The sequence below is a fragment of the Pituophis catenifer genome, unplaced genomic scaffold (genome assembly GCF_029215685.1).
Source record: "Pituophis catenifer annectens isolate HBS135680 unplaced genomic scaffold, rPitCat1.0.hap2 SCAF_1, whole genome shotgun sequence".
NCBI classification, from domain to species: domain Eukaryota; kingdom Metazoa; phylum Chordata; class Lepidosauria; order Squamata; family Colubridae; genus Pituophis; species Pituophis catenifer.
The window spans coordinates 285412129-285425445 of record NW_027256881.1 but is presented as its reverse complement, the minus strand read 5'-3'; the positions used below and the strand labels follow the sequence as shown (position 1 = coordinate 285425445).

At 36.8% G+C, this 13317-nt stretch overlaps 1 protein-coding gene across 1 annotated transcript in view; it reads right to left on the bottom strand.

The window, feature by feature from the left end:
• PLCB2 (phospholipase C beta 2) overlaps positions 1–13317 on the bottom strand; it is a 62034-nt gene that overhangs the window by 45134 nt on the left and 3583 nt on the right. Inside the window, exons 3-4 of the mRNA XM_070931332.1 lie at positions 3646–3714; positions 852–992 (exon numbers count right to left, since the gene is read on the bottom strand). Of these exons, the coding sequence (XP_070787433.1) occupies positions 852–992; positions 3646–3714 (210 nt within the window). The remainder of the gene's footprint in view (positions 1–851; positions 993–3645; positions 3715–13317) is intronic.

Genomic DNA, 13317 nt, shown 5'->3' with positions numbered 1-13317 from the left:
CGTTTTCTATTATGGCTATCTTTTCTAAAGACAAGATTCTAATCTATGCCACTTTTTGGAATCATTGACATTTACTTTTTATGAATTTAAACTAAGTGGAAGCAATTGACATCTTTCTCCTTCTATCTAAAATGGATGATCACGTTGATACTCATACTTAGGCAATTGTCAAAATAAATTAGTTTAGTTTAGTTTAGTTTAGTTTAGTTTAGTTTAGTTTAGTTTAGTTTAGTTTAGTTTAGCTTAGCTTAGCTTAGCTTAGCTTAGCTTAGCTTAGCTTAGCTTAGCTTAGCTTAGTTTAGTTTAGTTTAGTTTAGCTTTGTTTAGTTTATTGTCATTGCATTTCATACAACAAAATTAAATAGAAGGTCAATAAATATAAATTCCAAGTTTTCTTGAAGACAGTTTAGTCCAATATACTTGATTCTTCCTGCCATCTTTTGTTTACATCACAGTTCTGTGAGGTGGGTTTGGGCTAAGACATTATGAGTATTTCAAGGCCATGAAGGGAACTCATAACTGAGTGGGGGTTTGAATATGAAAGTAATCAGGCCTAGCATAACCACAATATCACACTGATATTATGTTTATTTAGCTTTTAATACAGTCACATATTATTCCATTTTTGTCCATGGATATATTCTGTGAAATATGTTAGGGAGGAAAGACACACATGTATAAAAAGACTCTGTAAACTTAATGTCCAAGCTGGTTCAAAACCAGTGTCTGCCATCTCTAATGCCAGCACTTTAAACAGAATGACAACTATTCTCTCACATATGGCACTGTGTGGATATTATGGTTAGGTTTTGCTTGCATTAATGCAATAATGTTATTTTATTTTCTAATACCTTTCCAACATTTTCTTTATAAGAAACAAAATTGTGAAATGTGAGGTCCACCATATCAGGACCAGAAACCACAGTCAATATCTTGTGAAAAAAGTTGCTCTTTGGAAAATCCAACTTGAAAACTTCTTGAAGCTTGTGATTCTGCAAAGGATAGATATAGAAATTAATAAATAAAAGCACATTAAGAAGAAAAACTGAAAGCAGAAGTGAGGAGACTTGAGAAAATCTTGCTTTAAAATTCAAAATGGGCTTTTTGAACACAAAATTATATTTTAATGAAAATAATAGTCTTTACTCAATATTTCCCCCTCTTTTTCTTTCTTAGTTATAGATGAGTTTAGCAAGCTGGTTTTGGTTCTCAGGTGTATATTATTGCACATCTTATCAAATTCCTAAAATGGCCTTTAAATGCGATAACCAACACGGGGCTATTGAAGAAAAGCTGTTTTCAATATTCTGCTTCTTTAATTTGCATTCAGTCAGCACGACATTTTGAAAGCATTTTGTTTCTCTTCATCTTGTTCCACAGGCTTGGCCCTGATAAGGCCAGAATCCTTAATATCTTTCCTAGTCTAGAAATACAGGACAACCTCTAAGCAGATTTTTTAGCAAAGACAGTATCTACACTAGAATCTTGTCCATCTAATGGCTATTTTTCAAAATGCAGTTTGCTGCTTAATATAGAGGAGCATTACTACTACTGGCCTTAAAATTAAACGCATCAATTGTTACTCTGGGAAAAGGAGGAACTATTTGAACACTTCCATTTTAATGCTGTTGCATCAGGAGGAGGATAGTTAAAGAAATACAAGAAATGCCATGCGAGTGAGTCATGTACCACTGTATTACAAAATGCTTACAAAAATTGGTCCTTGTTTGGCCCCAAGAAAGAAATATTGTAAAGCTGTGATCTTGCTGATGCTGCACTTTCAAGTGTTGTCAAGAATGCCCTGTATCACTTTTGACCATGGGAGACTTTGGCTGTTGCCATTCAAACTGATCTTTTTTCTTTTCTCAACTCCTTTAAGTGTGTGCAAACCCCAGCCGCCTAGCAATGGTGCACTTCTGTTGCCTATATCACACACACACACACACACACACAGAGTGCACACACCAATTTTATGCCCAGAAGTTTCCTCTCTCCGTGATAGTTTTTATTTATTTATTTATTTACTTACTTACTTACTTATTTATTTATTTATTTATTTATTTATTTATTTTGTCAAGTACATATTAGATATTGTACTTATCTTATATTGTAATATGGATGATGCTATTTCACTATAGCCATAAACTTTTGCATTTGAGGAGTTATCTCGCTCCCTGATTCTTGCCGCTTGTCGGCAGTTTTAAGAAAGCGCAGAGTTTTTCCCTGCTATTTTGAACTGCCTCACAGCTGATTGAGGCTAATTAACATTTTCAACTACGAGGCTTGACTTTCTCTGGCTATCTCCGTTTATCAGTGCTTTGATTATTTGGCCAAATTAGACTGTTTAAGACAGATCTGCCTTCATTTGAGACTGAAGCATAAGCATAAGCATGAATTGAATACATAAAATGAATACAATTAAAAGGAACATTAGGACAGGGATGGTAGGCACGCTGGTGCTCTTATGCACACCCCTTACAGACCTCTTAGGAATGGGGTGAGGTCAACAATAGGTAGTTTTAGGTTAAAGTTTTGGGGGTTTGGGCATGAGATCACAGAATCTGGTAGTGCATTCCAGGCATTAACAACTCTGTTGCTGAAGTCATATTTTCTGCAATCAAGTTTGGAGTGGTTCATTTTAAGTTTGTATCTATTGTGTGCTTGTGTATTGTTTTGGTTGAAGCTGAAGTAATCATTGACAGGTAGGACAATGTAGCAGATGATTTTATGAGCTATGCTTAGGTCATACCGAAGGCGGCGTAGTTCTAAATTTTCTAAACCCAGAATTTCAAGTCTGGTGGCATAGGGTATTTTGTTACGAGCAGAGGAGTGGAGGAATCTTCTTGTGAAATATTTCTGGACGCGCTCAATTGTATTAATGTCCAATATTCACAGTAGAAGCTTGACTCTTACTTCTAAAAATCAATACTTTTTCTCTCCTTCCCTTTCTTCAGCAATATTGTGTTTCTTCATGGCACATAAAGGAGGCACAGTCATCTCAATCTTTTCTCTTAAAATTGGTTAGCATTCAGCTGTGCCAGACTGCTAGCAGAATTATTTTCAGAGCTCTGAGAAACCTTCTCTGAACAGAGCTCCAAACAGAGAAGGTGTCATGGCCAAATTTGGAGAAATCTCTCCGTATTATAGGACCTTCTGTGTAGCATTTTTAGAGTTGGGGAGAACATAATGGAAAGGGAAAGATGCAGATGGAAAAACCTACTTTTTCTAGCACAGCTGCAGACACTTAAATCCATTTCCAAGATTGCTAAGATTTTCAGACTGGAAGTTATTTTTCCGTATCATCTCAAATTGCATATGGCCTTTCATACTATACACATTGTTACAAAGGATGGGGGGAAATGTACTACTTTTTATAACTTGCTGATAAAACAGCAGTGAGCAGGGGCATCCTGGGGAGATATGGAAAATGTCAAGAAGGTTACAACTGCACAATCAAAACCCTGCTCCTTTTTTCTGCTTGTGACAGTTTTGGGTTTGAGTTTATCACAAAAGATGTAAGGACAGTTTTCCTTGATTTCTAAATTGCCAGTCAGCTCACATAATTTTAGGAGCCAAAGTATTCTAAATTTGAAAGACACTAGGTTAGAGAAGACTTTTATGTATCACCATATGTCATAAACTTACTTTAGGAATCTTTGCAAATTTCCCCACTCTAGTGTCTCGGATGCTTGTAATATCCAAAAATTCAATTTCCTGCAAAATAGTAAAAAAGTAGCACGCACAATTTTAGCATCTGTGAAAAACAAAAAATAAACCTCAAATCCAGATAATTTGCATAAACTAGCATATTACTTAGCAACCTAATCATATTTGGGTCTGAGCTTCACTGAACAAGAATTAGTATACAGTATATTTTATCAATTTTTCTATAGGTTTAAATCTAACAGATTCCACTAAAAGTAGGTTTAAAGGCTTTCTTTATCAGACTACTACAAAAGAGTAAATTGTAGCATCCAAACTAGAAAAATATCAAATTGCTGTTCAATGGGTACAGCATAGAAAAACCATTTTATGCAAAATGTATTTCTCAGAAAGATGCCTAGATGCCTAGAAATACATCGCTCCAGTGACACCTTTTTTTTTCATCATATTACTAGAGAAATTATGAAAGAGTGCACTGCTGGACCTATTGGTTAGAACAGGGGTCAGCAACCTGCAGCTCCAGAGCCACATGCGGCTCTTTGGGCCCTCTGCTGTGGCTCCCTATCGGATGATCCCACCACTGGCTGCCCCCGCCCCTCGCCCTCCCCTACCAGTCACTCCTCTCCTGGCCTGAGAAGGAAAGGGTGACAGCGGGGGATGGAGAAGCGGCCAGGGCAGAGATATAGAAAGATACAGAGAGAGGGGGAGAGAAAGGGGGGAGGGAGGGGAGAGAGAGATATGTCAAAGGGGCTTTGTGGTTCCCCGTGTTTTTTAACAACTGGTTCTCTGCCCTAATGAGTTTGAGTTAAATTTTAAATTGATTTTAAATTGGGTTGTTTTAATTTACGGCCAAAATATTTAATTATTTTAAACTGCTTTTAATTTTGTATGTACTGTTTTTTACTTTGGCTGTTCACCGCCCTGAATCCTATTTGGAGAAGGGCAGTATAGAAATAGGAACAAATAAATAAATAAAATAAATAATGACCAGCTGGGTAGGTGTGGCTGGGGGGGGGGGGTGTCGTGTGACTGGTGGAAGTGACTGACATCGAGTTGGCCATGCCTACCCAGGTTTTGTGGCTCCCGGTGTTTTCTTTTCTGTGGGAAACAGGTCCAAATGGCTCTTTGAGTGCTTAAGGTTGTAGACCCCTGGGTTAGGATAATACAGATAGTCCTCGACCTACAACAGTTCATTTAGTGACTGTTCAAAGTTACAATGGTACTAAAAAAAGTGACTTATGATCCATTTTCACACAACCATTACAGCATCCCCATGGTCACATGATCAAAATTCAGACGCCTGTCAACTGACTCGTATTTATGACAGTTGCAATATCCCAGGGTTATGTAATCACCTTTTGGACCGTCTGACATGCAAAGTCTATTTGGAAGCTAGATTCACTTAACAACCATGTTACTAACTTAACAATTAGAGTGATTCACTTAACAACAGTGGCAAGGAAGGCCATAAAACTTAACAATTTTTTTTTTGCTTAGCAATAGAAATTTTGGGCTCAGTTGTAGTTCATAAGTCGAGGACTACTTGTAGTACAATAATAAAATAAATCAAAATTGCAAAATATTATTGACAGTAAATCAACTGTAATGAATCAGTTCTGCTGGATTTCAAGCTATATGCCAGACAGAAGTTCGAGCCATATTGTCAGGCTTTTGAAATACTGTAATTATATCCTGCAATAGAGTTCCAGTGGTCCTTGCAGAGTCTCGTTTCTGGTCTGGCCTATCTCAAAAGACTGACTTTTGCAAAGACTCTTGCTTGAGTGTACTGCACATTGCACAATTTGCACTTTCTGACTATTGAAATTTGGCTCATCCCTCCCCACCTTCTCTCAGAAGCAAAGTAGACCTCACTGCTTTGTGTTTCTTGCTGAGCAACAGCAAGGACAATGTCAGATCTGAGCTTCATTCGTGCAATTTTTAAAAATGTATGAGTCTTCATTTTATTATTTTGGTTTCTTGAAGTTTTGCAGCAGCCAGAGCCAGAGGAAAGAAGCTTAAAAATCTGCCTCAGGATTGTTGTTTCTAAGTGTTCACATTATATATCTACAGTGTTATCACAATTCTTCAGCTTGCTAAGCCCTAGCTATTTCAGAGGACAAATTACATATAATTTGCAAAGGAATATTAACACTTCTCAATTCTGTGCGCTTTTAAAAACAAAGGCAAATTTATACATTTCTTTCATCTAAGAGTAGGTAAACTGTTGACTACTGGTAATCTTCCTTTGCAGATGGTTTGCTTTGTGTATAAACAAGGATCTAGAAGCTAGTGAGATGGGGAAAATAAGGAAGTATTGGACCCTTGTGGTTCTAATAGAAGAAAATTTCTGTAAAATTGTTGGTGCTCTCTAAGCTTGGCTGGTTGCTTGTGGACATTTCATTACTAACTGGCTAGTACCAACAGAATACCAAGAACTCCACAAAGCAAAGAAAATGTGCTGTTTAAATTTGGAAAGAGAAAATGGCAGGGAGACAATGGGTTATTACATCTCCTAACACTTCTCTACTCAAAAAATCATCTTCAAAAGCTGGTTTCAATATAAAAACAGTTCTGGGACTGGGTTTTCACAGAATGCATTTGAAAGAGATCATGCAAAACCTAGATGAATATGTTGAAATAATAGATAATTATTCTGGCAAGAATTCCATGAAAAGAATAGAGCTAAGAAAACATTCACTAGAAGAAACAATATAGGCAGCTATTGGTCTGATGTAGCTTTTGTACTATATGGAATATATGTGGCAGGCATCAGTCTCCAAACTCACTCCATTAATGTCAATTTTGCTCTTTAAGCTTTTGTTAACATTTTCAAAAGCACTTCAGCCAGACAGGGTTGTGAGGATACAAATTCTGGAATACATGGCTAACTTTAAAGGCTGATTTAAATTCAAAATTTAAATGTAAATTAAACATTGAATGTGATTTGAAGGCAAATCTGGTAATCGCCTCTCCTATATTTAAGTATTGTCTCTGTTTAATTTTCTAATTTTAAAAAGTATTGTATTTCCAAGGCAAATGAAAGAACCAATATTTTTATATTTGCTTCTCCCTATATGTAATCCACTTGTACTTAAAGGGAAATAATCTTGACTTCCTGGAAAATCTACCCTTCTTTAACTCAAAAGGTCCATGATTCATGTCAGCCCAGGGGTGAAATCCAGCAGGTTCTGACAGGTTCTAGAGAACCGGTAGCGGGAATTTTAAGCAGTTCAGAGAACCGGTAGTGGAAATTTTGAATAGTTCAGAGAACCGGCAAATACCACCTCTGCCTGCCCCAGAGTGGGGTGAGAATGGGGATTTTGCAATATCCTTCCCTGCCATGCCCACCAAGCCACGCCCACCAAGCCACATCACACCTACCAAGCCACACCCACAGAACCAGTAGTAAAAAAATTTGGATTTCACCACTGTGTCAGCCCCTAAAGGTAGCCTAGACAAGACACCAAAATCATGAGTACTGATACTACCTTTATATAAGGTTACACTAACAGAATCTTATATGCCCAAAAGCACTTCTCCCCTTCTTTGCCTTTACTTTCCAGAGAACTGGAAAGGAAGGGTCCTTTCTGAGATGCTTTCTCAGCCTTCTGTGGGCTGAGACATCTTTTGTCTGACCATTGCTTTGGCTGTGGCTCTTCCTCCTTTCTTCCAAGGATATTCCCACAGCCCATTAAAATTATCCAGCATGCATTAAAAATAATGTGCTTGTTCTTTTCTTTGACTTTTTCTAAAAACCAGATTAAACATGTCACCATTGATTTTGTCTTGCTGGCCTTTCATAAGGTCCTAAAGGCCTGATTATGTGCCTGGGCCTAGGCCCCGAAGTGCATGTAGGGAACCGCTTCTTGCTTGTACAAGTGATTTGGGTTTGCTGTTTCTCAGCTACTTTGTATTTTAACTTTTGTAATGCTTTTGATTTTATTTTAATTCTAGTCACTGCCCAGACTCATTTGTTGAGACATATAAATTGAATAAATAAACCAAGTTATATTTTTTGCTAGTTGAACTGAGTGTCATATGTGCTTGCTCTGATCTGGGTGTGAGGATTGACTAGGAGTGGAAACTGGAAACTGGATATTGCACAGTAATTTTCCAACCTTTACAATATAATGATACCCATTCCCAAATAGATACATTTGGTGTTAAAGACAAATCTATACATTTCCTTCATCTGACAGCAGATAAGCTGCTGACTAATCTTCCTTTGCAGATGGTTTACTCTGTGTATAAACAAGGATCTAGAACAGGGTTGTCAAACTCGGTTTCATTGAGGGCGGCATCAGGGTTGTGTTTGACGTGGGAGGGCTGAGGGAGGGGGCATGGGGCATGCCAAGGTGTGGCCATGGTGGGCATGACATAGAGCTTGTGTCAGGGGCACCTGTCGTGGCCAAGTGCTAAGGCAGGACTTCCCTGAGACCCTCCCTCACTCTCATTATAATCCCCTTCCTTCCTTCCTTCCTTCCTCCCTCCCTCCCTCCCTCCCTCCCTCCCTTTTCTTCTTTTTCCTTCCCTCTTCATTCTCTTTTCTTCTTCCTTCCCCTCTTTCCTTCTTTTTCCTTCCATGCTCTCTTCCCATCTTCTCTTCTTTTTCTTTGTCTTTCCTCTTTCCCTTTCTCTTCTTGCATGCTCAAATGCAAAAGTGGAAACATTTCTCCTTTTGTTTTGTTTTTAGTTTGTTTTGATAGCCCTCTGCCAGCAAAAATGCATGCCCTCCCCCCCCCCCCCAGCTCCATTTTTACTAGCAGAGGCCCCATGGGCCAGTCCTTTACTGTTTCCAAGCCGGCCCCGCGGGCCAGATCTAAGCACCCAGTGGGCTGGATCTGGCCCCCGGACCTTGAGTTTGACACCCCTGATCTAGAAGATAGTGAGATGGGGAAAACAAAGAAGCATTGGCCACTTGTGGTTCCAATAGACAAGAGTTTTATTTTATTTAAGATAAGAGCCTGGTGGTGCAGTGGACTAAACTACTGTTAAAGTAGTATTTAGCTGCCAGCTGCCTGCAATTACTGCGAGTTCAATTCTCACCAGGCTCAAGGTTGACTCAGCCTTCCATCCTTCCGAGGTAGATAAAATGAGGACCCGGTTTGTGGGGGCAGTAAGCTGACTTTGTATAAAATAGAACACTGCTTACGAGGGCCTGAAAGCCCTACTAAGCAGGTATATACAAAAGTATGAAGGCTATTGCTTAAAAGCATTGTAAGCCGCCCTGAGTCTCCGGAGAAGGGCAGCATATAAATCAAACTAATAAAATAAATAATAATAAGTAATAATATTTCTAGAGTTGTAGTCATGAGTTCAAAATAAAAAACTGCACCTTTTGAATTATTTATTTATTTATTTTTTAAAAAACAGAACTGGCAAACATTTTTATACCTCTAAAGATTTTGGAGAGGCAGCTACAGGGACGTGTTGCAAAAAGCAGCAAACCAAAAACCAAAAACAACAACAAGATTCATGACCATCTAAAAAGACAAGATAATGTAACTATGATCAGGACCTAAAATTAGGTGTCCAGGGTCTGATAAACAAAATATTAAGTGAGATGAACATTCAGGTGGATCTGTTCCAGAATTTTATTTTGCAGAATTTTATTTTGCTATTCTAAGATTTAACACTTTTCCAGCTCCCACTATATGCTCAACAAATAGCGCATACTTCACATGTGGACTAATTCTCAAGCGTTAGTTACTGCAGAGAAGGAAGTCACTGCAAACCACAGTCTCTGACTTTCTGCTAGAAAGCAATAGTAAGCAAGCAAAATATTATGCAAACTTGTCAGCTCTGTTTTTGTGCAGTTTTTCTTTGAACTGCGAAATAATTGAATCCCTTTCCTATGCATTATTACTAGTCCAGCACACTCTTTGATTCACATCTTCAAACCATGTCTTCGTTTTGCTTCCTTTTTTAAAAAAAATATTTTTTAAATATAGAATACAAACAAATGCAACAAGAATGAAAAATACTGAGAATATAGTGCAAAAGGGAAATATATTACAGTAATGAAAATAAACTAAGTATGACCAGAAAACCCTTTATTAACAGAAAAAGCCCACATAATAACACCAGTACTTAAGCCTAGTGTTAAATCCAGACCATAGAGAAACATATTGCATCAACTTCTTATATTTAATACATGCAGATTTAAACAAAAAACAAAAAACAATAAACTCATACCCAGGATCCATTCCTTAAAATCTGAATGGTAAGCTTCTTTCAAGTTATGTAAAATTATCTTCTTTGCTGGCCCCTAGATCTGATACAGCAAAGCTCTTCATGAGATAAAAGTCCTTAAGATCCTAAATGGCAATATTTAGTCCCAAAATTGAATTGATGTATGTAGTGATATGAAACAAAAATAAGGCTATAGCTAGAGAAGAGAAGACCACATAGTTAAAAAGTTGTTGCTTTCCAGTTAAGTCTACATCTCTCAGGGATCCTAAAATTGCAGGCACCTCAGTGGGTGCTAGAATATTCGGATCATGCTATTTAATGCACATTTCAATTGCTGAGCAAATAATATAGATAAATCATATTTAATATGCAATCTCTCAAATTCCTTAAAACAGACATTAGTAATCAACTGATTTAAAGTGTTGACCCCTTGTTTAGCCCAAGAATCCCAGTAAAACATCTTCCTCGCTATTTTCACGTGTGGGTTAATTACACAGTGCCAAAGCCTCATGCAATTTTTGGATCATAACATAATCTTTTATGCATTAAGTTTTTAAAAAATGTGCCTGGCATTTTTCAAGGCTGAAAGTCAAAATCCCTATTAAGTATACCTGGCCCCTGCCAAGAAATGTTATATGCTTGCTATCCAAATAGGCCCAGAGAGAAGATTAATCATAAAAACTCTTCTTCCAACACATGCAGAAATTAAAATAAAACCCCAGTGATGTAGTTGAAAATCTAGTATGTTAAAGTTGCTATCATCATAAAGTAACCTCAATTTAGTTAAGGCTGTTCAAGGGGCTTTAGCTTCCCATAAATATTTTCTCATCAACTTATTTATCTGTGTAAAATATCTAATATGAATTAATATTGGAATCCCCCTAGAACAGGGCTGGCTATCTCCTGGCCCATGAGCTAGATGCATCACGTGCTGGTCACGCCCATGCCCGGTTTAACAAAGGGGAAAGAAGTCCTGATACGTCACGTGACACTGTCGTGAGTTTGACACCCCTACTCTAGAATATACATTAATCTATCTAATATCCATTTTTATAACATTAATCTTGCCCCACAAAGACTTAATGGGAATTTTAACCATTAACTTATCTATTAAAATTGTATCTATACATTTGGATATATTTGAGGCAATGGCAAATCATTTCTGAAAAACCTTAGCAAGAAAACTGCAGGGATTTACCTAGACAATCTCCAAGAATTGGACATGATTCAATGGAAGAAAATAAAATAACATATTTGATATACTTTGAGAAAGATATAGAGGTAGCTGTCAACTTATGACCATTTGTTTAATGACTGTCAATGTTATGACTGCCTCTGGAAAAGTGATTTATGACCTGTTTTTGAAGTTATAACCATCACAAATTCCAACTCCAATTGTGTTGTATGTCGAGGGCTAAGTGTAAACATATGTATTTTATAGAGTCAGTGGATATTATATATAAATATTATAGTAAATTCCAAAAGCAACAAACTAAATGTGTTCCAGTCATACCAGAATATAAACCATAATGCTATAAGTTTTGTTGACAACATTGCATGATTATCAAGAACAGCTATAATATAATCAGTATATAAAAACAATTTATATTCAGTATCAAATGCCACTACACTTTTATTTTCTGGAGACAAATAAGAAAAGCCAACAGTTCAAAAACCATATTAAAGATTAAGAAACATAGGTGATATCCTTGCTGAGTGCCACATTGTAACTTCATAGGTTGAAAGATAAATGCATTTGTAAAACTCTTGCCACTGGGTGCCAATAAGTAATTATAGCTCAATACACAAAAGATAGTGGAAATCCATATCTTCCTAGAAAACATATTATGAATTCAGCCTGAACCATGTCAAAGGCCCTTCCAGCACCTAATGAAATTAGAACACCTGATTCCAAAGTATCTGTCATGATATCCAGGGGTGAAATCCAGCAGGTTCTGACAGGTTCTGAAGAACCGGTCGTGGAAATTTTGAGTAGTTTGGAGAACGGGCAAATACCACCTCTGGCTGGTCCCAGAGTGGGGAGGGAATGGGGATTTTGCAGTATCCTTACCCTGGAGTGTGGTGGAAATAGAGATTTTGCAGTATCCTTCCCCTGCCATGCCCATCAAGCCACGCCCACCAAGCCATGCCCACAGAACTGAGAGTAAAAAAATTTGCATTTTACCACTGATGATATATATAATATCAATCACCAAGCAGATGCTTATCTATTTTTTAATAAATCCAGAATACGATGGCTGAATTATAAATGGTATTATTTTCTGAAACCCGTCTAGTGTTTAGTGTCCGCATTAAGCAAAGATATTAGTCCATTCCTTGTAATCCTGTGGGGTCTTTCTCAGGCTTTAATATTACTGTAATATAAGCCTCATAAAACCATACAGGGAATTTAGAAGTATTAAATGATTGACTATAGGCCTCCACCAACATCAGTTCCAATTAGACTATAAGAGTTCCCGACCATGCAACTGAAACACCATTTGTTTCAGAGTTCTCCTCAGTTTCACGGATTACAACATCTCTGAGATTTCTTATAATTTTTATTTTTCCTATCTAAAAAAAACTTTTCCATTTCAATATTTCCCAGGAAATTGTTACTTCCTTGCTTTTTAGTTAAGGGTTGCTTACTTGATGTACCTGACTATAAATATAATAAAAATATAATAAAACTGATAATTGATAGAGCCTGGCTCACAAAATATCTGTCCATCATTGGTCTGAATTCCAGATATAAAATTTCATTATTTTTGTTGTATCAAATAATAATGCCAAAAATTTACAGCTTCTCCAGATTACCAATACTTCTGGCTGAAACATTTTGGGGTATTCAAATTGTTCTGAGCATAGAATCCCCCTAAATTTTGTTGTTTTAAATGTTTGGTGTGAGTTGTCTGTGTTGTTTCTAGCATATAACAAAAATGAATTTTTAATCTTATTTTTTAATTGTTCAAAATTAGAGTCTCTAAATCTCCTTTTTGCTAAAATGAAAGCAATAATGGGTCCTCCTGATAGATATCTTATGCTTACCGCAGTGACTTAACAACTTGGTAGAACTCCAATTTTTTTTTTTTAATTTCAATTATTCTGCAAAATGTTAATCTCTTAAGAGACAAATGTTAAAATGCCATCTAAAATTAGCTGAACTGTAATTGCTAAAATTCACAGTCAGAGTCCCTAGAGTATGGTCTGCGATTGTAACAAGGCCTACTGATCCACCAAAACAGGACTAAAAATATATCTAATCCAAAGCAATTTTAATGTACTTATTAAAGAAGGATTTTCCTCATTTTGGATTCTAACAATGCCAAATATTTCTAATATATATGCCTTATAATGCCTTCCAATTTTAAGAATATTTTTTTTCCCAATCTGAGGATCTTAAATTAAAATCTCCAGCACAGATTAGGCAGTCTGCTGATGATTTTCAGATCATAGTTTAGA